The sequence below is a fragment of the Hippocampus zosterae genome, chromosome 7 (assembly GCF_025434085.1).
Source record: "Hippocampus zosterae strain Florida chromosome 7, ASM2543408v3, whole genome shotgun sequence".
Classification (NCBI taxonomy): domain Eukaryota; kingdom Metazoa; phylum Chordata; class Actinopteri; order Syngnathiformes; family Syngnathidae; genus Hippocampus; species Hippocampus zosterae.
This window is the reverse complement of record NC_067457.1, coordinates 5,189,322-5,216,087: the sequence shown is the minus strand read 5'-3', so window position 1 is coordinate 5,216,087 and position 26,766 is coordinate 5,189,322. Positions and strand designations below refer to the sequence as shown.

The following is a 26,766-nucleotide window of genomic DNA, read 5'->3' as shown; positions in this document are numbered from 1 at the left end:
TGACATCAGTGTTTGTGTGTGCGCAACTTGAACTGGCCCACACAAACATTGACTGGTAAAATGCTTTCACCTTGTCCTGTTTGCCTTTCTGTATAATAAATTGTTGAACTTGAATTTGAGTCTTTGCCTTTCGTGTTCAATAAAATAAAAAGCCATTTCTTTGCTTGATAATTGTTGCTATTTGCAGTCTGTAGAGTGCAATATTTAGTTCACCAAGTCTTTTATCAAAATGCATGCTGAATTTGTCACAAATATTTAAATCATGCACACGTTTGACAAAAGAATACCAAACAGTACAAAGATACTTTATTGTACAATTAATTTATTGGCAAAAAAAAACAGTCAGACCACCAAAATAACTTAAAAAAAAAGATGAAAATGGAGCACGTTATTTTTGCTTTCTCTCAGCAAGCACCGAAATTTTATAACAAGAGAACGAAAAAAAGTGGTCAAAGATTCCATTTGAATACTTAACTAATATTTAAATAGTCTTACTTCCAGTCACTTCTTTTTTCTTTTTTGGGGGGGAGGGGGGTGGAAATGCTATTAACAAAACATTTTTGTTCAGTTGCCATGGGTTTTTACAGTGACTATGTTTACATCTATATTCATGTACATGAAACATTTCTTCAAAGAGGATGGTATAATACACTCCCAGGGCAAAATGAAGGACTGTCTGCAGTGTCGTTTTGCATCACCATATATTCAATACAAAACAAAATTATCTAATTCTTGTATCTTCAAGTTTTATTTCCAAAAAAATAAAAATTAAATAATATATCTATATATAAAAGAGTTTTTCCTTGATTTTTTTCTTCCTTTTTCTTATAAAATAAGTCTCAAGATATATTGCCACCTGGTTCCCAAACCCCCCGAATGAAAAATAGTGATCACGTGACTGTTGTGTCTTTGTAAAAAGCTAAATAACCACTTTTGAAATCTTTTAGGTCACACGACGAGAAACCGAACCCCCCCTGCCGCGGCTGGCGTCGCATTGACATGGCGGTTTTCACATCCAGTTTGTGGGATTGTTCATGTGTGACTAAACGTTTGTCTGCTTCACTTCAAACGATACACAAGGGGCGAGAAAAAAAAAGGCGCATTGGTGCATGTGGCCGCCTAACACCTTATTCCAAGTCTTGAAGGAAAGACAAATCTCAATACTGTACAGCAGCTCGGGAGGACCTGTGTGTTGTTTTTATCCACACAAAATAACCAATCTAAGGGCGTGAGGGTAAATGTTTTGAACTATATACAGTTTTTTTTCCATCTTTCATTTGCATGACAAAATACAGTATCTAAATCCACCATTTCTCAACTTTGTACAGTACCAACAATGAATTTAAACTTTGTGGCTGGGAGCAATTAGTGAGGAGGGAGCTGGAGAAGCCGACAAGCGTTTCGCAAACCTCGGCAGCATCCAAATGAAAATACAGGAAAAAAAATATACAAATTAATCTCAGCTCAGAGGCCAGGATGGAAAATATACTGTATGTACACCAATTTTAAATCAATTACAACCCAAACGCTAAACAAAAGTTGGCCTCATCAGCTCTTTGGGGGTGGGGGCAGGGTTTCAGATGTACAATCGTAAAACTATTAAACCCCCTCCCTAAACATGTCACTGTGGTAGGATGTAAAAACGATGGAAGAGCTGCAATGCAAAACATGTTGAGGCTTGTTTTACGATCCGCTGACAAAAAAACAACAACAAAGTAGAAATACAGAAACAAAATAAACTGTCGTTGTCATCCCTCTCCAAAATAGATACAATCATGACTGGGTATTTGAGGAGGAAAACTATTCTTTCAGGGGGGGGGAGTGGGGGAGAAAGTATAGCTCGTCAACTCACTTAAATTTTTCGCCACATTTAAAATCTTAAAGATATTCATTAAAAAGGCGCAAAAAAAAAGTGTCCCCAAAAATATTGTGGAATAGACTACGGAAGAAATATCTTCAACCTGAAATGTTGCCCTTCCACCATTTTGTACACAGCTGGCAAAAATAGATATATATTAAACAGCAATAATTTACCATTGTTTTTAATTTATTCATTTATTGACTTCTAGGATTTTCTGCGGCGGATCTCCCATAGGAAGCTTCAGTTCATTGTCATACGTCACAAAAATATTTAAATAAAAAAATGAAAACTTGTAAAATCCTTAGTTGGACTACCCTCTCCTGTGGTGTCAGTTTGTCATGAAGACACACAAATGTGCTACATGAGGTCCAAACTGTTGTGGTTCATGTTCGCTGCCAGTTCCTGGTTGTTGTTGTTATTAGTATTATTATTATTAGTTGGGGCCAACATGTCCGACTGTCCCCCTTGGTTGGCGTGCATGGCTGCCATGCCACTCAGCTGAGAAATGATGGAGTTCTGGTCCGAGCTGAACTGTCCGGGATCTACGGGACCGCCTGGCGGCGGCTGTTGCTGCAACGGTTGAGGCGGGGCCATATTGGGGTGATGTTGGCCAATGTGGGCGGGGTGGGGCGAGCTGCTCTGGGTCTGCGGGGAAATGCGGTGCGGCGACGGCTGCGGCTGCGATGACGAGGACGAGGGCTGCATGCGCGGGGACGGGCTCGAGTGGGGGGGCTGCGACTGCGGCCGCGGCGAGGGCTGCGGCGACCTCACCTGATTGCCCAGAGCACCCGCCGGACCCAGGCCGCCTTGGCCTTGGAGGTGAGGGTGCGGGGACTGGGCCATCTGCTGCTGGGGGCTCATGGGACTGCTGTGTTGCGCTGGGGAGCCCCCACCCAGGTGCTGTTGCTGGAGGAGCCTCTGGTGGATGTTCTGGTGAATCAGAGCTTGGGAAGTCTGTGGCAGCGGGGGGCCGCCTGGCTGTTGCTGCCCGGGTACGATTTGTCCCGGCTGGAGGGGGTTGCCCCCCGACCCACCGCTACCCGGACCTCCGTCTTGCCCTTGATGCCCTCCCATGGAATTCTGTTGTTGTTGTTGTTGTTGGTGGTGGTGTTGGTGCATCTGCATTTGGTGCAGCCTTTGCTGGAGAGCGGCGGCCACTTGAGATGCGTTGCTCGGGTAGCCTTGCTGCCCCGGACCGCCCTGTGGACCTCCTTGCTGCTGTTGCCCCGGAGCCCTCACGCTGCCCCCAGGTTGGGATTGGGAAGACTGGAGCATTCCTGGCTGCCCTTGGCCAGGCTGCATGAAGCCCTGTTGTCCTTGTTGAAACTGTCCGTGGTTCATCATCTGCTGTTGCTGTTGTTGTTGTTGTTGCTGCTGCTGCTGCTGCTGCTGCTGTTGCTGCCTCCTTAACAACAGTTCTCTGAAATGAGGAGTCATGCCGGACATACTGTTTTGTTGGCCTGCTTGCATTGCTCCCTGCTGCTGCTGCTGCAGGGCTGCCATTTGCTGTTGTTGTAGGTTGCCAGGCAACATTGGACGCTGTTGCTGATGAAGTTGCTGAAGCTGAGCCATTGTGGGCACATTTGCTGCTGCACCGCCCGCCTGGGCCATATTCATTCCCGGTTGACCCGCTTGGTTCACATTCATCTGCTGGCTGTCCATGCCGGCCAACTGATTGGGCCCGGGCCCTCCTACGCCAGGGAGCCCGCCAGCAGTCCCTTGGAATCTCACGCCTCCAGAGCCTTGCGGAGGTCCCCCTTGACCCCCCTGATATCTGGCCGCTCTCTGCCTGATGAATGCCGCCATGAGCGTGGGGTTGGAGCGGAGGATGTTGAGGACTTGCTGCTGCTGGAGGGGCGAACTCGGGGAGCGAAGCGTTCTCAGGAGATCCTGTAGCGCGCCTTGCGGCAGGCTTCCCGGCCCCACTGCCCCCGCCGCACCTCCCGACATCACCTGCATCAGCCCGCGGTTTCCCGGCTGAGTTTGTTGCTGGTTGAGTTGCTGCTGCTGTTGCTGGGCGACCGCCGACTGCTGCTGGGCCGTCATGTGACCCATCATGGCGGACCTTTGCTGCGGGTTCATCGCCGGTCCGCCGGGCCCCCACTGCTGGTTGGCTTGCTGAAGTTGCCCGCCGCCTCCGGGCTGGAGGTGCTGCTGGACTTGAGGGGGCAACTGAGACTGGGGGCCGCCTTGCTGCATACCAGCCAGCATCCCCTGCTGTTGGGGGTCTAACATAGTTCTGCCTACGATTCCTTGAGCCTGGGGGGGAATCCCCTGAGCTCCCATGTGAGGCATGCCCATCTGGGCCGGGTTGTTTTGGTGATGAGGATGTTGGGGCATCATCCCCCCTTGTCCTAAACTTCGGATCTGAGCCTGGGCCTGAGCCATCTGTCTCTGGGTCTCCGCGAGCCGTTGGATTTTTAGAGCCGTCTCGACCGCTGCCAAAGGGGGTCCTTGCTGCTGACCTTGAACGGGCATGGATCCTTGAAGCTGGTTGGCTGTTTGTTGTTGCTGAGGTGGGGTGACGGGACTGAGTCCAGGTTTCCCCAGTGACTGGTGGAGAGGAGAAGCTCCCGGTGCTCTGGGATTGTATGGCGGCAAAGCGCCGGCGTGTTGCTGCTGCTGCTGCAGTTGCTGTACACTGGGGGGCTGCTGTTGCTGCAGCGGAGGCACCATCTGCTGCTGGGGGGAGTTCATTACCCCCCCTCCACCTCCCGCGCCCATCAACTGAAACTGATGGTGCAAATGATGCTGAGGAGGAATGGCGCCACTTTGCTGCTGGACCTGTTGTTGCTGTGCGGCAGCGGCCCCGATTCCCGGCTGCTGAGGAAGCGCCAGCATATTTCCCGGGGTGGGCGTTTGCGGGGTGGGAGGCTGCGTGCCGACGGACGTGGGCGTCCCTGGACCGGTCGCGCCGTTGTTGGCTCCCGGAGAGGGCAGGCCGTTGCCCCCCGGAGCGCCTCCTGGAGCCGGCTTGCCGACTCTCTGCATGCTGGCCATCCGCCTCCTCAGCATCTGGGCCTGCTGGAGCCTGTGCTGCAGCTGCTGCTGACAGAGCTTGTGCTTGATGTTCAGGCAGAACGGCACTGGGCACTTGTTCTCCTGACAGTGCTTGGCGTGGTAGCAACACAAGGCGATAAGCTGCTTGCAGATGGGGCAGCCGCCGTTGGTTTTTCTTTTGCAGCCTTTAGTGTGTTGGACGACGCGCTTCATCTTCTGGCAGGACGGCAGAGAGCAGTTGGCGTTTCGACACTGGCAGGCGTGGACCAGCGACTGAATGCAGCGCTGGATACTGAGGCGACGCGAGTCTCCCGGGCTCTGAGTGGTGGCGCCCGTCTGGTTGCTGCTCTCGTCGTCCAAACCGAGGCCTAACTTCTCCATTTTGTGCTCGTGGCCCTTAGTGTTGTAGCACGTGATGCAAAGGTCGTAGTCCTGCGAGGGATGACATGTTATTTAATCATGAAATTAAAAACAAATCCACACGGTTATTAGACCTCAACGGAGAGAGAACCATACATGCTCTACACAACTTCCAAAATGTTGGGGATATTAGCACTACAATATGAACAGATGATGTTAATTTGACCCCCTCTAAAATTCAATGTTTCAGTACTTTTAGCACAACTTGCTGTTCGATCCATGAACATTTCCTAGGATGTCCACTTCTACGCCTCTCTGTAACTCTTTCCGTCTCAAAATCATGACCGATTGCATATTCAAATCAGTCATTTTAAATTAAAATATTTGACTGTTTCCCCATCAAAGCGTAGTTTTAATAAACTGTCCCACAAGACCAAGACTTTTCTGTAGCTCACCTCACATACGGTACAGTGGAAGCGAGTCTCCACGTGGTGCTTGCACAGATTGCACGTGTAGACGAAGCGGTCTTGGCTTTGGTTATGCAACTCCACCAACATGCACATGGAGCTCCACATAGACCGCCTGAGTGAGCTGAACTCCAGGTGTTTGTCCCGGGCCAACGTCAGGAAAGCGTCGCGGCCGTCCATGAGGTCGCAGGCCATCAGCGGATCGGGGTCGACGATGGGGGGCAGCGCATTGGCCATTGGGCCCGCGATCAGACGGATCACAAAGAATACCTGCAGCGCAACAAAACACCCGTTCCCAACGTGAGAAACAAGTTCAAATGAATGAGGAGTGAGCATTCGTCTTTCTTGTACCTCTTTGTGTTTTTCCATGGTGGCATAGAGCTTCTGTGAAAGGTCATTGGACACGTTGGGCATCCCCGGCTTCTTCTTATTGGCTCGGCTCAGGCTGCTCTTGTTCTTACTCGTCTTCTTATTGTTCTTCTTCTTGGCATTTTTACTGTCACCTTTATTGTCCTGCGCGCAAAAGAAAAAAAAAAGGGGGGGTGTCAATGTTACTTAGCAGAAGCTCACCCGCTTCCAACCTTCAATGACTTACATCAATACTCTCATTAGAAGTGCTGTTCTCCTCCCTCTTGCGTTCTTCCTCCTCCTGCTCCAGCTCTTTAATGCTCTCTTCCAGCACATTGGGCCAAAAGTCACCTTCAAAGTAAGGCAACTCGTTGGCGCTGGTCAAACGATCCTCTGTCGCCTGCTTGAAGATATCCTACAAGAGAGGAATCCAAGATAGGGTGCTGTAATTACCGGGAGAAGTGGAAAGATGGTGGCTTCCGTTCCACAGCTATCGGCGAAATTGTCAACGCCAAACCACAAACATTTAGAAGGGTTCATTGTGCCATGCTTTAAGCAGGCCAAGGAAAGACTAGAATGTGACTCTCTACCTTGTAGTCGTGCACTATTCGCTCAGCTACTGCTTTATCCAACATCTTCTTATACCACTCTTGGAGGCGTTTCGGCTTTGGGATCTTCTGATCAGCAGGGTGGCAGTGGAAGATGTAGTCATCCCCTTCACTGGGCGGACAGGCCCAGATGTGCCCAGTTGTGTAGCTGGGGATGATCCAAAAAAAAGTGAGCACAAATGCTGATGGGCAGAATTTGGATTCTATTACAGTGACTTGATTTCTGGAGAAGAAAAATAAAAGCTTACCCCAATTTCTTGGCGTACTCCAAGTAGCCAATGAGAATTTCATGGTAAACGGCCGTTCGCAGACTTCGCGGCCGAAAAAAATGCACACTGTCCAGGTACGAGATGTAAACTCGCCTGAAGGGATTAGAAAAGGGCAGTCAACAACTTAGGTGAATTTAATGAACCCCCAAGTTTCAACCCCTGCAGCTTTTTTGCAGATGTTCCGGGAGCTCCGCATTGTTGCGTTTTCTTAGATTGTCTGGAACTCACCCCAAAAAGTATGAAACGTGCATACCTCTGATTAGGCTGCGGGCAGTCTGAGCCGTACTCTTGAACGTGCATTCCAAAAAAGCAGACATCCGCGCCGTCAATGTCTTCAAATGCAAAAAGGGCTTTTGTCCTGTACGGGAAAGACTCCGACATCTCTCCGCTATCCACAAATCTGAAAAAACAATCACAAAAACCCGACTATTTGAAAACATAATAGCAAAGAAGAAGTCAACTGACTTTTTTACAGATAAAAACTTGAACATGTTGCCGCCCTGTTGTTGACGTACCTGGACTTCATTCCGGGTTTCACTTCCACAACTTTGTCCGAAACATGCACCATTCGGATGAAGACCTCACCGGCCTCCGGGTGACTCTGACGTTTCAAAAAGTCGTTCACCCTCGTCTCCAAGAAACACCCCAACTTCGTCTGAGGCAACCCTTGAGAGGGAAGAAAACCAGGGAAGTTTTACTTTTTTATTCCACTAACAAAAAATAACACACACCAAGTTACTTACTTTTAGCAGAATACTTGTTCTCCCTCCTTGTCTTATTAGACTTCTTGAGGCAGCCATCACATACAAAACTGAGGCAAAATAAAAAATAAAATAAACAAAATGGAGCTTTAGTCAATTTTCCTTGTGATGACAAGAAAATAAAAAATCAAATAAAAGCCCCTTACCCCGATGGCCAGATTGTTTCATTGTGCAAGACACAAATCTGGTGCATTTTGCGTCCACAGTCCAAACATTCAACAAGCCTTAAATCAAGAAAAATGAAGATAAACACATTACATGCCATTTTGTGAGACTCAGGTGTGAAAATCTGTTGGCTGTGAGCCGCTAAACTTACAGTTCAGGGTCCAGTGTGTCATTCTTTTTCTTCTCAAACTGCTCTTTGTTGATGGATCTGAAAGATATTTAACGACGTGGGCGAGCGAACACTGCAGTGACAAACCACATTGAAACACATTCTATCGCTATGCAATGGGACGGCAACTGTCGTCAACTGATTTTTTCTGATGAAAACTTTATCTTGACATTTGAGATGAACGGCCCTTTAAAAATACATTCGGCATCCTCATATTTGTGACCCAGGGCGACAATACTTACGTTTGCGGCTGAGTAGGGTCATCACCCAGGGACACGGTCTCTCCCTGGATCTCGTTGAAACACTTCTCGCAGAAGTGGTACCTGTCAGCAATAAGCCCAAATTTTGGTGAACTGCGCTTCTTTTCGAGTTCTCTATGCGCCGCGACGATAAGAACTTCCTTCGTCTGTACCTGTTCTGGAAGCTGAAGTAAGCAGCGTCTCGGGGAATGGTGCACAGCTGCTTTCCGTAGCAGCACAGTGTCTGAGGGGAGAACTCCAGCTGATGGGCCGAAGCAAAGAAACAAGCAACGACAATGTTATTTCTATGGTTAAAAAAAAAGTAATTGCAAACAAAAATATAAATGATTAGTTTGGGAACATATGATGCAGTCCTGGGCCAACTGTGATGAACAATAACATCCTGCCGGTTAATAGATGAAGTGAGGATTGATTTATGTTAAAAGAACAAATGTTTTAATTGTCAGAGGTTCACCCCTGTCGCAAACAAGCACCATTCGGTTCTTTTATTTGTCAGTAAAACCAAATATAGACGAGTCTAATACGATATGGAAGTGGCGTGCGCGAGGCCAATTTTAGCTCCAAACCCACGGCTTCCAATTTCAAGAATGAGCGAAGGGCTTGCTTCAAGCATTCAAAAACAAAAGAAAAACGACAATCCACATACACGATTAAAAGGGCTTTACCATACTAGTGCATTTCTTGCCAGATCTCACCTTTCGTCCACAACAGTAGCCAAGTCTCTGCATGACTGGGTCAATCTCCTGCTCAAAGACCTCCGCCAGTTTCGAGCAGCACTTGTAGACTCGAGAGGTTTTGCGATTGTACAGCCACGCATTGTTGAACATCAACCAGATGTCATCCACATACTGCCAGGGATCCTGATACTGACCTATTAGCAAAACGCAAAGCAGGGGTCACAGAGAAGTCCGACAGGAGGAGCCGCATAAGAGATTCAGGAATAGATTCTCTGTAAATTGCACCCATCACAGGTTTCCCAAGATTTAAAAAAAAAAATGCTCTTCACAAGAAGGAGAAATACTGACCCGTGTCTAGCTTCCGTTTGATCGTGGATAAATCCATGGGGTTCTTAACAATATCAAAATAGTCCTGTAAAGACATGATGAACATGTATTACATCACACGAAATTGGGGGGAAAAAAATTGAAAGAGCATGGAAAGGGTTAGTTAGAGGAACGGATAGTCACCCAAAAAAAACCTAAATGACTAAGCAGCGTGCTTACGTACGGGTATGCACAGCAGCTGTGGATCAACGGGCATCCTGAAGGGCAGCGACTCCGGTTCCTGCCTATAGAGGGACTCCAGTGTTGGCATCAGGGCCTGGCGAAGCTCTTCTGGCTTGAAAACTTCAAGAATTGACACACTTTGGTTAGGATACAAAAAAAAAGAAGCTCAGTCTATCACAGGCAGAGATGAAAGAAACTTTTCCATACTCTTCTTTTTTGCCGGTGCCTGTGATACAGCCGTGTCGGCCGTCTGTTCTTCTTTGAACTCCTTTTTCACCTCTGGTTTCTTGTCTTCAGTTTTTACAACCGACATTGGCGGGGTGGCCGAAGTATCCATTGGAACGACCTTGCCTCCTTCTGCGGAACACTCTTCCTTTTTCACCTCGATCTTCACAGGGCTCTCTTCCATTTTGACATTGCTGAGCTTCCCCCCCTTGGAGCCGCCGCCGGAGTCGCTCTCCTCGGCGTCGTCCTGCTGCTTGACTTCTGACTTATGATCTGGGATGGCGGCCGTGGTGTCCGACTGTACCTGCTGGGAGGAATTATCCAGGCTGCTGACAGAGGCTGGGGTCATAGCCTGACTGTCCGCTTGGAATGAACCCTTTTGGGACAACTGCAGGGGGGGAAAAAAGGACAGTCAAGGGCTGCTTCTTATTTACAAATAGGAATCCTCAAAGAGACAATTTGAGGACAATACAAAGTTCCATAACTTAAAAAAGGGGGGGGGAAGGACAACATTAGAATCATGCCAAGGAAAGTGGAAAGACGGTTTCGACTCAACACTGAAACAGTCTAAAAAGTTGGAAATAGGCATAAAGTAGAACTCGTCACTTGGACATAAAGTCTAAGTCCAGCCTAATAAACCCCATAAAAAACATTTTAGGGATTTAGTGGCTGACGTGCAAATGGTTGTAAACTGTTGAAACAACACTAACCGGAGTGCGCGGCAGCTGAGTGCCATGTGGTGTTGCGCTTGAGCCAAGTCCAGGGTGAGATGGCGTCGTGGAGCCAGCCCCAACGTGCGGCTGCTGGAGGGGCTTGTTGGAGCCAGGACCCTGACCAAGCTGGTTCTGCTGAGGGGGTTGAGGTGGTGCCAACTGCGGTGCATTAGGGGTGTGCGGCTGTGGGGTCTGGGAGCCGGCGAGTCGGGGGGGTGTCTGGTGAGGTGTCGGTGAGCGGCTGTGAGCTGGGGAGGGCGAGCTGCCACGCATGGCTCCTAAATGGGGGATGGAGTTGGGTTGCTGGTTTGCATTCGGAGTCATCGAGGAGGTGGGGGCTCCAACCGTCACGTTGGGGCCTCCGCCACAGACACTCTGAGGACCCATGGGCCCCACCGTGGAGACTCCGCTGGAACCGCTTGCGGAAGCCGGTTGTGCTAAAGGACTCGCAACTGGGAGAGAGGGAGGAGTGCCCATCTGCGTCTGAGGATAGAACAGAATGACAGTTCAGGATATGAATGAAAAGAAATCATATTTGCTTTGACATTGACATTGACTTCCTGGCTGACATAAAACATGCACTTCACGACTCTGAGTGTATTTCAATTTTTTGTCAATTATGATTCCAATTTTAGAATTGATTCCACTCTGCTTATAAAAAGAGGCCTTTTCTTAGTCTCTCAATGTCGCACGAGGCAAATTGGTTGACGAGCTTGATCGTGCAGCAGTCCAAGCCTCTCAAAGCCCGTTGGTAATCACAGATTTTTTTGACACTGCTCCACTGGCAAACTTCAATCCAACCTGGCATAATAAATCAACGACACACACTACCCGAGGTACAATGGAGCACAGGCACTCACACTTGACCTTACCTGTGCCATGCCTCCCTGGGGTCCGGGATGCGCCATCCCAGGAGGAGTTGTTCCGACCACAGGTCCTGAGCCAGGAAACTGCCCCTGGGACAGATATTGGTTCTGGAGCTGGTTGACGTTAGGCTGACCCATCCTCGGACCAACGAGCCCCATCTAGAGATACACAAATCATTGGAGAATTTCAAGGGAACCTACATTGTGTGAAGAAGAGTGTTATTACTTATGCTACCGGTAATGTCAAAAAATATGCATTTTGATGGGTCTATGCAATAGATCGAGAAATAGCACTCATTGGCCACTTTGCAAAATAATGACATATTGACGAATATTCGATTCACAATGATTTGACAAAAAGAGCCAATGAACAGGAAATAATGATCCATAAATAAATTCAGACACAGACTGAGCTCAGGTAATACAAGTAAAGTTCACTTTTTACCGACCTGATTGCCAGATGCTCCCAAGGGGGGGAGAGGAGGAGTGGACCTCTGGCCCATAGACTGCATCCCCATCTGATTGAATTGATTCATGCCTGACAAAACACGCCGACTATGTTAGTACACCACCAACCACTTCAATCGGAAACCACAATTTACATCTGGAATAAACGTGCAGCGTTTCATTGGTTTTCTTGTTATTTTGCTGCAACAAAAGTGAGACAATCTCTTGTCGACAAGCATCTTGATCTGGCGCCATACTTGGCTTTTAAATCAAAGCATGTGGGCTGGTTCTCAATGATTGCATACCTGGGCTTTGCATCCTGTTGACCATTTGATTCGGTCCAGCGGGTCGTACCATAGATGGGTCAGGAAGGGGACCGTCTGGAAAAACATTATGATATGTACATGACAAGCTTTTTATTAATTAACTATTCCCACTTTTTAGAGGTTGTAATATTCTCAGGCGACACACAGAAATTGTTCGCATAACCCCCTCCGTTTCAAGTCCTTGTGCGTGTCGTATTGCACACTCACTCGGAGGAAGTCCAGCAGGAGATTGACCCATGCTGGTAGGTCCGAGACCAAGACCTTGCTTCTGGAGACGGGTCCTCCTCTTCTCTTCCAGCTCTTTTTGGATTTTATAGATCTTCTCAGCGAGTAAGTGATAATACTCAGCCTGGCCAAAAAGACAAGTCAAAGAAAACAACATTAGAATGCCAGTCCTTGTAATAGATGTGAACACCATCCTGTGGCAACTTACTCTATTGTTGGCTGACTCATACATGTCTCCTTCAACTTTTCTGGCATAAGCCACCAAGTTCTCCATCCGGCGATCTTTTAAAGCTGCGGGGTCTGGAGTAGGAAAGATGGCCTGAACGCTGCAGGTGAAGGGGAAAAAAAAATTACAATTTCACGGAACCGTCAGCTCATTCGTCAATATTGTGTATACAAAATGAGAAGGAATACAACTGTTTGTGGAAAAGAAAGACATGAGTGAAATGACACAACCAGCATTGTAGACCGATGAGATAATGATGATTCCCTGAAGGTATCAGACGCAGGCACATTGTCACATTTTTCTCTCCCCCTTCCTGGTTCTGTACCATGACGCCGCTTCATCCACATAATTATTTTTTTCCAAATTATTGAAATGTAAATGAAAAGCAGTGGACCGGTGAACAGTCACTTGGATATCAGAACTTAATAAATTTATCTGCATAGTTTGATCTTTCTACCTATAAATTTTAAGAGAACTGCAAAGTCCAATGTTGTGACTTTTCAAGTTAAATACTTTCACTCCAATCAGCGTGCATTTAGAAGTCATTTCAGGTTGCGGTCGGGGGGGGGGGGGACAAACATCTTTGTCAGTACTTACAGCTTGTGTACCAAGTGGTTTCGCAGGTCCTGCGTGATGTCCTCATGCCAGCTTTTTCTCATTCCTGTGGTAGAGGGAGGACCTGCTGTGGGCATGGAGCCCACCCCACTGCCATCATTCAACAAACTGAGGAAACCCAAAAAAAAGGCATCTTTCAAACGTCAATCTTGAAAAGACATTTGCCACAAACGAATTCGGAGGTGCGGATATATACGGTTCAAGGCTATGCTCAGACATTAGGACCATTCAAATGGATTGAGGCGGATGCTTGTGCGTACCCCTGGCTATTCACATTGAGATGCATCATAGTGTCTTGCAGTAAGTTGGCTTGTTGATTCTGAGAAGGGGCACCCACACCGCCATTAACTCCCATAGGACTTGCTCCTAGACAAGAAAAAACAACAAAAAATCACCTCATATATTTGCATTGCTGGTGCCAACCACCAATCACATTAAAAGAGATTTACTTTCTCCTGTAAATCTCTCTTCAAGGTAGCCAACTTACCCATTGGGTTCATCGGCCTCATACCAGGCTGTCCTTGGAGGGCTTGGTTGGGCATGTTGGGCTGAGAATGCTGACCCTGGATCTGGTTTCCCTGGTAGGTGAGACCCAGTGCTGCATAGGCTCTTTCTATCGAACTCGGGTCAATCTGGCTCGGCGGATTGAGGTTCGGAGCGCTTGCTTGGCTACCAGGCACTGACCCAAGAGAACTGCTCAGACCTGCAGCAGCTGCACCAAGAAGAGCTGTGACAACACAAGAAACAGGGGACAGTGAGACACACATTTTTTTAAAGGCCTATCAATATGATGCGCCGTATAGTCGTGAGAAATATGATAGCTTCTGTGTTGTCAAAATTACTAAAGCAAGCATGACAATTGCGATGACAAACTGAACATTCAATGACGGAGCCTACTGCTTCCAATGAGAGAGAGGGGGGGAAAAAAACTTTTTTGGTCAGATACAGACACTCACACTGCGGGTTCCTCTTGTCCCCGGCATTCTTCAGTGGCAGGCAGACTGGACAGTCATGTCGAGTGCAATTCTTCCAGTGGGAGATGATTTGCCTTGACGATGCACAGTGAGCAACTGAGGAAGAAAAGAGATGGAATCAACAGTTGTTCCTGTAGGGTAGGTGTGTGTCCTCCCGAATGTTTTTAGCTAAGAAAACGGAAGTCAAATTTGTACAAAAACCGAAATCCTTTCAGCATTCACCACAGACACAAAGTAGCAAATGTTGCTCTGTGCACAACACAGAATGGAAAGTTCACACACAGAAACAACCAACATAAGTGTATTCATTTAGACATTTTTAAAACATTTGATAATACCAAGTGTCACGTTTTAAAGTAAACGCCAACGTGGAATGACAGTGGGCCTTGAACAGATCCACCGCACTCTAAATAAAACTCCTTTCAAGAGTTCATTACAATACAATGATGGTAAAGGACTAACAACTGGTGAGTATGAAGGTAATTCATGTTGAATTCATTTGTGGTGTGGCAACTGACCCTGACAATTCTTGCCAGCTTGGCAATGAGTCATGTGATTGAGGACGTTCTTCATGGTGCGGCAATGAGGCAGGTTGCACTGTCGGACCTCGCCGTTGGCCTGCTCGCGTCGCTGACATTTGTGAGCGTGAAGCAGGAGAACGAGCTGCTGCTGGATCAGTTTGCGCTTCTCGGGATCAGCGGTGGGCGGCGCTCCGGCCGCGGCGGAGGCCGCCGAGACCTGGGTGCCGGGACCCACCAGACCTCCTTGAGCACCGGGAACCATGCCGGGTGCCCCTCCCACAGGCGCAACCGAGGGCCCGCTTACACTCGACTGAGACTGCGGTGAGCCCTGCAAAACAAAAAACAAAAGTGTGAGCAAGGTGGCATGGTTGAGACAGGGTAAGTACATTAAGAGGTAATCGGGGTGGGTGATTAATTCAGTTATGAAATAGGAGGGGACAGAGAATGAGAAAAAGCAAGTTTACATAAGAGATCAAAGTGAAGAGTTACTGTCGAGTCACGTTCAATAAAACAATCAGTAGGGGTGAGAAGTAAAAAGTCAATCTTAAGTATTTCTTACCATGGTGGCCATTCCTTGAATGGGCTGACTTTTCTTGTCCGCATTGAACTGAGCCAGGCTGTTGGCCATGGAGCCTTTATTCTGATGTTGAGGGCCCAGTCCTGCACCCCCGAGGCCTTGATTCCCCTGCCCTGCATATGGACTGCCAAATGACACCCCCTGGTTGCCCATCATCGCCATCTAGAAAGACACATGGGTAAACATTACAGCCACGGACTATGACAGTGACGAAAAGCGTCCATGCAAGCTTTTGCGCACTGTTAAAAACAAACAAACAAAAAAGTACACACGAGAGAGCAGACTTGGCTAAGAGTCAACAAAGGTGAATTTTCAACGTGGAAATTGACAACGAATGTAACCACAAATGCAATATATTGAATACAATATGTCCCACCGGGCATCCACAAAACATTTCTCCCCCCAGAGTTAAGTAATGGAAATGCCATTCATGCATTCTAGGACCCAAAAAACACAAACAAAATGGTTTATAACATGTTTTGTCACAGGAAAAATAAGACTACAATTACATGGTGGGGCTTAAACGTTCATAAAATAAGAAATATTACAACATTAGTTCCAGTATTTTGGTGTTAAACTACTGTGCTTGATTCTCTGGTTTTAGGGTGTCCATTTTACCGTCAACTTCAACTGGGAGTGACAAATAGAGCTTGAAGAAAGCATGTTTTACTTCTAATTTGGAGAACTGTGCAAGCGAGAATATATTCTTTTTGTCAAAATGATGTTATACATTAATTTTTTTAAAAGGCTCCCACTACAGCAAAAGAGCGATAACAGGTAGCAAACCTCTCAACCTCCACCACTTATTCAATACAGGCAGCATGCCACTAGACCAGTTAATCATCAAACATATCAGTAAAAGAAATTCTTAACATTTCTAACAGCAGACAAAGTACATGATTGACGTAAAGACTCTGGTTTTTAAATTGATCCAATTATGACTATGAATAAGAGCCCTCACCTTGTTCAAAGCACCAGGTTGTTGTCCTCTGATGCTTGCCTGAACCCCGCCTCCCTGTTGCTGCAACGTTTCAGCCAACAGGTTGCCGTTGCCACCCATCCCTTGATTTCCAAAGCCCATCCTGGGAGAACCATTCATCACCTGGTTCCCCATCATGCCTGGCTGCGACTGTCCGTTATTTCCTTTCTGCTGTGCCGCCATCATGGCCCTGTTCATGCCACCCATCATTCCGGCGACGGCATTCTGCTGCATCATGTTCGCCTGCTGCTGGGGGGAGAGGTGTTGTTGTCCTTGCCCCATTATCTGCTGAGGTACCTGCCCAGGGCATGCCTTCATGTTTGCCATGTGTTGTCCAATAGCGGTAGGCCCTCCCGTGCTCCCCAAGGCCCCTTGGTGTCCCTGCGGGGTGGACGTAGGTCCCCCTGAACGCAACAGCTCTGACAGCTGTTTATGCTTGGCCACCGCATCCTGACCGCCGCCGATGCCTCCGGCACCTCCTCCTGGACCGAGCCCAAATCCCATCCCTCCTCCGGGGCCTCCGCTGCCTCCTCCTGGACCGAGACCACCTGGGCCTCCCCCAAGGGTGGTGTGCAACTGGTTGAGATCTCCCCCATTGACAAGGCCTGGTTCGTTAGCGCTGATGAGCTCATCTGGAAGGTCATGCTCCAAGTCAAATAGTGAGCCAAAATCTGAAACGGATGACAAAATTTGGATATGTGAAGGTGGCAAATCAAGGAAAACCCAAAAAGCTTTCTCAGCCACATTGTAACGTGCTAACCCTTATATTTGTTGTTGTTGTTTGTGAACATAATATGAACACAGAACGCACATCGCTACAGGTGTAGGCGAAGTAGTATGTGGAAACACACACCTCAAAACGTCTCGTAAACGTGCCCCCGCCGCGCTAAAAACAGACCTCGTAAAAGCATTAACTCAGTATGTATAGCCAAAACTACATTACTGCCATTTGCATCGTGTAATTCATGTTGTTTAGTGTAGCTTTTATACGATTGATATATCGCTTCCATTTTTTCCATCTCATTCTTTAAACACCAAATTGCAGTCGTTTCTGCCGTTTTAACAACAATGAAAGCTTTCTCTACTATTCTGATATACATTCCCACCAATTGACATGTCCACTTGTTGAGCATCCATTTCAGTTAGCAGAACCCTAACTTTGAAGTCATTTTGATGGTGTGCGTCCTATATTGTGCTCCCCAAAGCAATTTAACACAATGTGGGGGGAAGAAAATGCATGACATTTTCTGAAACGGTCTTAACATGACGAGATAACTTATTTTGTTGTCAACAAACTATTTGTCGTAATCCGAGTGTACTTTAACTGTACTGCACAATACAAAGTATGATGACTGTGTAATGGCTGAACCACTTGGCTACCGAAGGTTGACACGACAACCAATCCCAATTTCACATTAAAAAAATGGAGCAACAAATAAATAAAAACAACAACACGAGGAGTTTGCTACAGAACTGACTTTAATGCACGTTGGGGTATCAACGTGCAAACCTGATTTGATGCTTTGGCCATGGCGCTGTCCATACTCCATGCTCCTCCGTTTTTGCGATCAGGCCACTTTTCCAGCTGCTGCCATAATCCATCCACAAAAACACCCCAGCTATGACAATAAATCTTAAGTACCAGTAAAAAAAAATAATCATAACAACAAACTAAGGAAAAGGCCCATAATGTCGACAACCTCTGCTTTTCGTGAACAACTTTAACGGTTGCTAACAAGCAGGGGAACTCAGGTTTGTGATGAAGGGGAGGGAACAGATTTGTTTCAAACGCTAGCAAGATTTCGACTTCAGTAAAACAAGGCCGACAGGAACTGTCCTGTTATCGGTGTAATAAAGTATTCGAACGGGACCACTTGAGTGTGTATTCAACTTATGATAAAGCCCGGCGAACGAGGCAATTGGACACGGGACGGTCCAGTCTTCAGTTAGGTAGCTTAGCAAATGGCTAACGGGGGTAGCTCCGGCTGTAATGGTTGGAAGCATGCGAGCTAGCAGGGAGGGCTCCTCCATGACTGCTCCGCACGTCCGACACATACGCTACTAGCACGGCTAACGTTAGCCAGCTACGACAAAAACACAAGAGGAATCCCGCGTCTTCGCCCAATTCCCGGTGCAAGAAAACGGGCGAAAAAATCCAAAGTTAACAAATAAGACAGTCACCGGTGATATATCGAAGACATACGTACCGTTTCCATCGCTGGCAGAAGCAGAAAGTGCCGGAGAGGAGAGTTTAGGCCTCTTGGCTGAAGGCGGGCCAGAGTCCAGAACGTTCTCGGCCATATTTTTTCGAAATAAAAATATATAAAGTATCCACAATTGCGAACGATTTCACGCTGTCAGAAGCTGATTCCTTTCCGTTTCCAATATTGCGACTTTTCCCCCTCCTTTGGGGGGATTAAGAGGGGGAAAGTCCCGTGTAGAAATTACTCCTCTTTCCCTGGGTTCGCCTCTCGATTTCAGCCTCGGCGTATAATCAACCCCCCTCCTCCCTCCCTCGTCGGATTTTTTGTTCTTTATAAATTTCTGCCAGCGGAGGAGGAGGGGGTCGGTGAAAGTAAAGAGGGGAAAACGCACGCCCGGCTTCCCCCTAAACTTGGACAGCTTCTTCGGGTGTAAATAAAGTGTCCCCGGGTCTCTCGTCCATGGCTGCATCCGTCATTTCAGCCTCCTTTCCAGCGGAGTCTGACTGGAGATAATGTCGGGTAGAGACGGCTCGTTTGCCTGCCAAGTGATGGTGGTGCCGCTGGTGGGAGCGGGTGAGGATGAGGTGTTGTCAGTTTCACAAAATAAATACAAGTAAACATGCAACAAAAGAAATTGATTTCTCTCAGTGCAATGGTGGCGGGGAAAATACTTTAACTCCCTTTACATTAAAAGCTGATTTTAAATAAATGCTTCGGGCTTTCGAAACCTCCTTTTCTTATGATTGGTGTTAAGAATAGTTAGTTGGTCTGATTTCTCATAGACCCGTAGAATAAATACATTAAAACAGCAATTACTTTTCATTGGACCAAAGCGGATGGGCATCGCAAAATAGATTTCATTCTGGGATTCCCGTGCAGCTCTCTAAAATTATTTTTTCTGTTATTTTCTTATTTATGTTGAATATTATTTTAAATTGTAATTCACTGTTTGTTTTAAAGACATCCCCTGTTATCACCAGTACCTCGTATGAAAATCTACACTGTAGGAGGTGTTGTCAGAAAAAACAATCCAGGAATGACGTCACAAATGTATATTTCAAACCCAAACTACAACCTACACATTTTCACCTTCTATGTGGATCAGATTATCAATCAACAAAGACACATTCTGCATTTACTTGGTTCAGTGAGGAGGAAGAAGTGGGTATTTTTCCAAATTCTCCGATTCTTTTGATATTATAGACCATAGATGAAATCTGTAACTTCCTTCCATTCTTAAATGTGAACCACTGAGCCTTTCTTCGAAACTCCTTTGATACTCAATTATGACACTCATCTGTTTCCAATTCATCTGTTCATCAGCGGAATGTTCCAAAAAGTATTTTGTTTGTTTGTTTTAGCATTCCTCAACAATCCCGGTCATTTGTTGCCTCTGCCCCATCTTTTTTTAAAATGAGAGAATACTGCATTGGCAAAAAATATATAGATACATATTTCAATTCAGGTGAATGTAGGTTGAAAAGGATTCGCAAATCATTGTATCGTCTTTTTAATGACATTTTACACAACATTCCAACTTCATTGAAATTGGTAATTTGAGATTAATTCAAAAAGACACAATCTATTCTTTTTAAAATCAATTTTCATGTCCCCAAGGTGCCCAACCATGGTAGACAACTAGTTTGCACATCCGCCTCACAGTGCAGAGGTCATGGGGTCAATCCTGGCCTCGGCCTTCCTGAGTGGAGTTTGCATGTTCTCCCCGTGCCTGTGTGGCTTTTCTCCGGGTACTGCGGTTTCCTCTCACATTCCAAAAAGATGCATGGCTGGTTAATCGGACACTCTAACTTGTCCCTAGGTGTGAGTGTGAGTGGTTGTTCGTCTATGTGTGCCCAGCGGGCTGGCGACCAATTCAGGGTGTACCCCCGCCTACTGCCCGAGGACAGCTTGGATAGACTCCAGCACGCCCGCAACCCTCGTGAGGATAAGAGGATTCAAGAATAGGATGTTTTTCATGTAGCAAGTATGACGATAGTGAAGATGTTTCTTGTGTGGACGTCCATTCTAGAATGTCAGTACTGCTCTGGAAGGAATCATTGTCTGTACTGTTGTATATTTACCTTCAATACACAAGAGAGGTCCAGATGCTTATTCTTTTACTTACTTTGATGCATTTGCAGAGCTGATATCAAGCCAATGAGGTCATCAAGAGCAGCAGCTGGTGGAATGCAGCAGTCACAACATCACTGATAACATTCATCAACGAGAAATGGTCGCTGACAACCACATTGTAACCCACCATCTGGATTGTGTCACACACTGCAGTCCACAAGTTGATCAAAACATTATTAAAGTGTTAGATAGTGGCAAACTCAATTGATACAAATGAACAGCTTCCGTAGTTCAGCGTAGCTAGTCAGCAAAAGCCTAATCAGTGATGCCAATTTAGCAATTTACTCGCTATGATTAGTGACCTTTTCAAACAGTCTCACAACCATGTTTCAAAAAGGCGACCAACAAGTTTAATTACCAGACAGCACGTTTGACGGAACAACAGGTCGCCTACAAAAACTTTTTCACGTTTCTCATTAGGAATGGCGGTTCATATTGAAAAAGAAGTACAGTACGTGTATTTACAGTGAAATTCGTTTTGATTGACAATTGAAACAATCAGTGCGGTGTGATATTTTCATTTGGATGGCGTGAGCACAGACAATATTCGAAAGATGCCCAGCAAAAAAATTTCCTGCTATTTCGGCTTTTATTCCATAGTTGTTTGTTCCGTATTCATTTCATTTCCACGCTCTTCCCCAACGCAGGTGGCCTCGCGAGAATATAGTCAAGCGACAACGATGACGAAAAACGTATGCGACCGCCTGTGTATCCCATCTGCCGGTAAACAACTCGATCGAACCACTTCTCAAAGTAACTTTAAAATAAATACAACATGCAACGAGTTATTACGATCTTGTGAAAATATTTCGTTTGGAGGCGATCAATCCAACAACGCAAACAATTAGCGGTGCGCTTTGTGTGAGCACAGCACGTAGTTACTTAAGGTTAAAATAGGACTACATTGTAATAATCATAATAATTACAATATACCTGTAGTCCTATTTTACACTGAAATTATTTCCGGTGCCTGACCTACTGCCTGCAGCATATACTTGTTGGTTATCAACACGTGAAAACTGCAAAGAATGGATATTTTTCATTGTGAATTTAACCCACGTGGAGGAATTATTCATCGTTCATTTTGACCAAATGAATTTCGTGATGGCTATCGTGTTGACTCGTTGCTTGTTAAATCCTTGTTTCACTGCGTGTGTCTTACACGATTCTTAAAACGGTGTAACACAAAAGCATTCTGTTTCATTCACAGAATTTAAGAACATTACGCCTGGAGGATGTTGCGGGGTTAGACTGCCGACAACCATATTCGATTAGCAGCATACAGGATGTTTTCCCACTGTGTGGCAAAACTGCGGAGAACGACGTGACACTGGTTTGCCTCACCCAACTGTCACCTCTGCAGTGATCATTTTGGTAAAGACTACTTTGAGTCCATATCACCCTTCGGGGTTCCAAAACTGAGAGCCGGGGCGGTTCCCACTGTGTTTGTACGCCCGCCGTGCCTTCCTGCTATCAAACACGGGAGGATGAATTCAGAACCAAAAGAATCCAATATTACAGTGAGTTATGGTTGTTTTTGTTTAGATATGTTCACTTTACACTCCACAAGGTTCTAAAAAAGATTTCCTTTCTGCGTCTTTTTCTCAGACTCCTTCGCAGATAAAAAGCAACGAAATAGTACCATCAGGGTCACATCATACAGATGGGCCAAGTGATGAGGAACGTCAGAAACAAGGAGAACAAGAGCAGCCTAAAGAAGAAACAAGTTAGTGCATACTAGAATGAGGGAACGCTTAAAAATTGGGAAATTAAGATATTCAAAATTGCTTTTTTTTTTCCAGCGGTGTGCGAGATGTGTGGCGCAACTGGCTGCAGTAGCAGCTTTTACTCAAAAAGCAAGCGTTTCTGTAATATAACCTGCGCACGCTCCTTTGCTTCCCGCTTCAGGAAGGTAGCTGGACTTACACGCCTGCAGGTAAGAAATAAAGTGCTTCTGTCAACCAAAAAGTAATATTCTACAAATTGAAATCACAATGTCTATTTTTTTAACATTACAATGCTCCCTTTCCTGTAACTCACTCCTTTCGTTAGTTAACTTGTATGTCAATCCACATTCACTTGGTTCGGATGCTTCACCGTTTACAGAGTTGACCAACTCTGAAAATTGACTGACTGTACCTCTTTCTCTGCAGGAAAATCCCCTTACGAAAAAGCCCAAAGTCTTGAGGAAATTTATTAAAGCTCGCTTGGCAGAACTGGATGGTGAGGGCTGCACATGCAAACACACACAGACTCATCTGGTGATTGTACAAACTGGTCAATGTACTCACGCTTTTTCCTTAAATATATACAAAACTGTATTTTTCATCCTAGAAGTCGTACTTTTTTTTTTCTTTGTTCATAGTTTGGCTGGTCCTGTCACTTATCCCAGTCCGAAAAATATAGTACTTTTGTTCCTCTAGAAGCTTAAATTTCTTTCTCTTCTGTAGCACCGGTTGCTATTTTTGATTGGGGTGACTATTTGGAGAAGGAAACGTCCTTGGGGGCGTCTGTCTCCTGCTTCAGACACGTGAGTGCATTAAATATAGTGGAATCTCCAATTGTGAGCATCCCAAAAGTTATTGTTTTGGATTATTGAAATATAAATACGCAGTACGAAAAGTTTTTCTGGCTTCCGCAGGTTCCAATGTGTGCCCAATGGGACGACATCAGTGTTGGAATGAAAGTAGAAGTTCTGAACAGTAATGCAGTCCTGCCCACGAAAGTTTACTGGATCGCTACCGTCATAAAAGTTGCAGGTGCATACGGCTTTCCATCCATGTTGTAAATTTAGAGTGTTCTCATTTTGTAACACTACGCTAAAAGTGTCTAATATCTTTACTCTTGCCAGGATACAAAGCCTTGTTGCGATACGAGGGCTTCGAGCATGACAGTAGCCGCGATTTCTGGTGCAGCCTCGTTTCGGGTGAGCTGCACCCCATTGGGTGGTGCGCCATGACCGGCAAGCTCCTGGTGCCTCCGCAAGGTGAGCATGTTAAGCATACACTCTAGTGTGGTACCTTGACTCAAGTTTAATTAATTTTCCCATTGAAATGAACTGAATTTCCATCAATCCGTTCCAGCTCCCCCCAAAAAACACCTTTTTTTATAAACACACATGCACAGAATACAGTACATTTGTGTTATGCGTATAACGAGAGGTGTGATCTGATGGCAAGTCCTCACCCCCATGCTCCTTGCCAGTGTTTTCATTTTGTCATTTTATGTTTATCCTGTTTAATAAAGCGCATCGGCAGCTGCGGTTCGAATCTTGTTTTCACACTTTGCTCAAGCGGCGGTATATCCAAAGCTCCCTCGTGATTCTAATTTTGGCCCACAACCAAATGCTAAAAATCGACCAAGGTACGGCATGTAACTGGAAAAAAACTCCCAAGATGGCTGACTAAATGTGTCTTGTAGATGTGGACAACATCCTTGACTGGAAAGAGTATCTGATGAAAAAGTTGGTGGGGGCCCACACTCTGCCTGTTGAGTTCTACCTCAAGGTAAAACTAGTGAAAATAGATATACGTACTCCTTCGTATAACAATAGTTTTATAATAATGTTTTTCCAGTCGTAATCCACAATGTAGTGTGAACAGTGAATGAAATCGGGGTAGGACTTGTTTACACAATGTGCGCCTTTCTTCCTTTAAGCTGAGCGAGAGCCTTAAGCAGGAGTCCTTCAAAGTGGGCATGCGCGTCGAGGTGGTCGACCCCAAATACGTCAGCCGGACCCGCAAGGCCGTCATCGCATCCATTACTGGCGGGCGCCTACGCTTGTTGTACACGGACCAGAGCGACTCCCCTGAAAACGTCATTACGGATTTCTGGTGCCACCAGGCTAGTCCTCTCCTGCACCCGATTGGTTGGTCCAAACAAGTGGGTCATGACATCAAAACACCCAGTGAGTCACCTAATTTTATTTGTTTACTCTTGAGTATGGATGTAGAATTGGATTAATTTATTACCATTGCGTTATTATTATGATTTTGTGTGTGTGTGTGTGTCACAGGTGTGAAATCTCCAGGTGCTGGTTTGAAGGGTAATTGTGACAGTACATACAACCTCTTTAAAAAGGTAAACTGCAACCCCCCATTGCTGTGTATGCCATAACAGTAATCGTAATAAAACAGTGCGTATGTTGTTGCTGATTTTTGAAAGAATGCCCCAATTGCCGGTTGTTTAAAATGGCTCTAAAAATTAAGTCCCTCACATGTCATCTCCAGCCTAGATTTGTCTTCATGGAAGGATGTTTTTTTGAGGAGGGAATGAAGATAGAGGCCATTGACCCTCTAAACCTGGGTAGCATCTGTGTGGCAACTATACACAAGGTAAAAAAAATACATAAATAAAAATGCTAACCACTCTGTAGTCTGCACAAACATATAAAAGACACGAACGTACCTTTTCACAGGTGCTCTCAGACGGCTACCTGATGGTCGGCTTCGACAGCGGGCCATCGCTGATTTCGGACTGGTTCTGTTACCACGCCTCGTCTCACGCCATCCTACCCAAAGGCTTCTGCAGAAAGAATAACATCCCTCTCACCGTGCCGCGAGGTAATTGGGAATCTCCTCATCGCCGAAAAACCTCATCAAAAAGCCAAGCTATTGCATCAATCTTCATCGAGTACTTAAATGAGCCCAGGAGGACATAATGTTGATGAGATGCAAGAAAGAATAGGCATAAATAGATGAATAATTTTCTTTGTTCGTTGGGGTAGTTATAAGATATAACAATCCAGAGCGTTAACCTGACAGGTTTTGATCCCAAGACCTTCACCTGGGAACATTACCTGAAGGAGACCAATTCAACAGCTGCACCTCCACATCTGTTCAACACTGTAAGAAAGGAAGATCAACTTTTAAAATCGCGGAACACGCCGCCGCTCTCAACTTGAATTCACGGCAACCGCGCGCGTTTCTGCACCTTGCGTAGGACTTCCCGGGTCACGGCATCTCCCCCAACGTGAAACTCGAAGCGGTGGACCTGATGGAGCCGCGGCTGGTGTGCGTGGCCACGGTGAAGCGTTGCGTGGGACGCCTGCTCCTCATCCACTTCGACGGCTGGGACGATGACTTTGACCAGTGGGTCAACTACGAGTCCCCCGACCTCTACCCCATTGGATGGTGTGAGCTCATCGGCTACCAGCTCCAGCCGCCCCCTGGACTTGGTAAATACTCGCAATTCAACAATGGTCTTATGCTTTTACATACATACATAAATACGGACTAAACTGATTGTGGCGCTTTCGGTGTCCCCAGTCGTGGAAAACCAAGCGGTCCAGGCAAAGAAGCCAAAGCTGCCTTTGTTGAGGAAAAAAAGTAAGTCCTTCTCCTTGCCGTGGTTCATTTTGTTTTTCCGACATGTTTTCATACCAATGCTTCATGTTCCTTTACCACAGAGCGGAAGAACACAAAGAAGCGCTCGCACCTTCTTCCTCACGCAAAAGAGGACAACGGCGACGATGACGATCAAAAGCCGCCTTCGGGCAACGTGACCGTCCCACCGCCGTCGAAAAGGAAAACGGCTCTTCCAAACATGCCCCCGGTTCAACCCAAAGGAGAACCAGAAGAGCAGGAGAGTAAGTGAACAGAAACCGGATGAATATTTTGTAGCCGCGTGTATCATATTTATGGCTGCCAGCTGACTTGATTGCATCTCTTCAGTCGCTACAGTGGAAGTGAAAGTGGAGGAGGTGGAAATGGAGACTCTGATCTCCAATCAAACTACAACATAAGGCTGCAATTCAAGAAGCCTTGCAAGAGGGATTGCGGAACATCAGGTGATGCCTGGTGGTTTTTATGTATTTATTTTTTCGTTTAACCTTTCTCCAGAAAGTGTGCTGAGGCCCACATGTGGAATAGAGAAAACCAGACACAATGGGCTGGGAAGTTTTTCCTTGATTGTAATGTTTTTTTTGTTTGTTTGTAATTCAATAAGGGCGGCCCGGTAGTCCAGTGGTTAGCACGTCGGCTTCACAGTGCAGAGGTACCGGGTTCGATTCCAGCTCCGGCCTCCCTGTGTGGAGTTTGTGTTCTCCCCGGGCCTGCGTGGGTTTTCTCAGGGTGCTCCGGTTTCCTCCCACATTCCAAAAACATGCGTGGCAGGCTGATTGAACACTCTAAATTGTCCCTAGGTGTGAGTGTGAGTGTGAATGGTTGTTCGTTTCTGTGTGCCCTGCGATTGGCTGGCAACCGATTCAGGGTGTCCCCGCCTACTGCCCGAAGACAGCTGG

At 46.3% G+C, this 26,766-nt stretch overlaps 2 protein-coding genes across 4 annotated transcripts; one reads left to right on the top strand and one right to left on the bottom strand.

The window, feature by feature from the left end:
- Window positions 1-284: 284 nt before the first annotated feature.
- ep300a (E1A binding protein p300 a) lies at window positions 285-19,022 on the bottom strand. 2 transcript variants are annotated; one of them, XM_052072356.1, is made up of 31 exons: window positions 18,396-19,022; window positions 16,171-16,859; window positions 15,192-15,371; window positions 14,630-14,960; window positions 14,088-14,207; window positions 13,625-13,864; window positions 13,398-13,503; window positions 13,120-13,245; window positions 12,505-12,622; window positions 12,279-12,420; window positions 12,051-12,125; window positions 11,748-11,836; window positions 11,305-11,457; window positions 10,430-10,915; window positions 9,702-10,107; window positions 9,496-9,614; window positions 9,294-9,357; window positions 8,964-9,139; window positions 8,421-8,509; window positions 8,251-8,331; window positions 7,991-8,047; window positions 7,821-7,898; window positions 7,657-7,724; window positions 7,429-7,579; window positions 7,167-7,313; window positions 6,893-7,006; window positions 6,627-6,792; window positions 6,284-6,451; window positions 6,040-6,201; window positions 5,677-5,958; window positions 285-5,293 (listed from the first exon to the last, which is right to left on the bottom strand). In XM_052072356.1, exons 1-31 carry the CDS (start codon window positions 18,487-18,489, stop codon window positions 2,219-2,221), a joined length of 8,352 nt encoding a protein of 2,783 aa, XP_051928316.1. In that variant the 5' UTR covers window positions 18,490-19,022; the 3' UTR covers window positions 285-2,218. The 2 variants fall into 2 exon arrangements, with proteins under 2 accessions (XP_051928316.1, XP_051928317.1); XM_052072357.1 differs by having other exon boundaries at window positions 14,094-14,207.
- A 2,134-nt stretch (window positions 19,023-21,156) lies between these two features.
- l3mbtl2 (L3MBTL histone methyl-lysine binding protein 2) lies at window positions 21,157-26,696 on the top strand. 2 transcript variants are annotated; one of them, XM_052072360.1, is made up of 18 exons: window positions 21,157-21,248; window positions 21,736-22,045; window positions 22,134-22,251; window positions 22,328-22,461; window positions 22,679-22,748; window positions 22,976-23,055; window positions 23,167-23,284; window positions 23,377-23,511; window positions 23,946-24,031; window positions 24,183-24,432; window positions 24,541-24,605; window positions 24,755-24,859; window positions 24,943-25,087; window positions 25,289-25,371; window positions 25,467-25,701; window positions 25,793-25,852; window positions 25,933-26,112; window positions 26,198-26,696. In XM_052072360.1, the coding sequence occupies exons 2-18, from the start codon at window positions 22,013-22,015 to the stop codon at window positions 26,266-26,268; spliced, it is 1,968 nt and encodes a 655-aa protein (XP_051928320.1). In that variant the 5' UTR covers window positions 21,157-21,248; window positions 21,736-22,012; the 3' UTR covers window positions 26,269-26,696. The 2 variants fall into 2 exon arrangements, with proteins under 2 accessions (XP_051928320.1, XP_051928321.1); XM_052072361.1 differs by having other exon boundaries at window positions 21,214-21,278.
- The last annotated feature ends 70 nt before the right edge of the window (window positions 26,697-26,766 follow it).

Bases quoted from the DNA above. Each gene is read 5' to 3' on its own strand.
- ep300a (XM_052072356.1), bottom strand. From the start codon at position 18,489: ATGGCCGAGAACGTTCTGGACTCTGGCCCGCCTTCAGCCAAGAGGCCT. The intron at 11,458-11,747 runs GTCGGTAAAAAG...GTGTATCTCTAG, and splicing joins TGGGAGCATCTGGCAATCAG to ATGGGGCTCGTTGGTCCGAG. The intron at 10,108-10,429 runs GTTAGTGTTGTT...CCCCCCCTGCAG, and splicing joins CTCAGCTGCCGCGCACTCCG to TTGTCCCAAAAGGGTTCATT.
- l3mbtl2 (XM_052072360.1), top strand. From the start codon at position 22,013: ATGAATTCAGAACCAAAAGAATCCAATATTACA. The intron at 22,046-22,133 runs GTGAGTTATGGT...TCTTTTTCTCAG, and splicing joins CAAAAGAATCCAATATTACA to ACTCCTTCGCAGATAAAAAG. The intron at 22,749-22,975 runs GTGAGGGCTGCA...TCTCTTCTGTAG, and splicing joins TCGCTTGGCAGAACTGGATG to CACCGGTTGCTATTTTTGAT.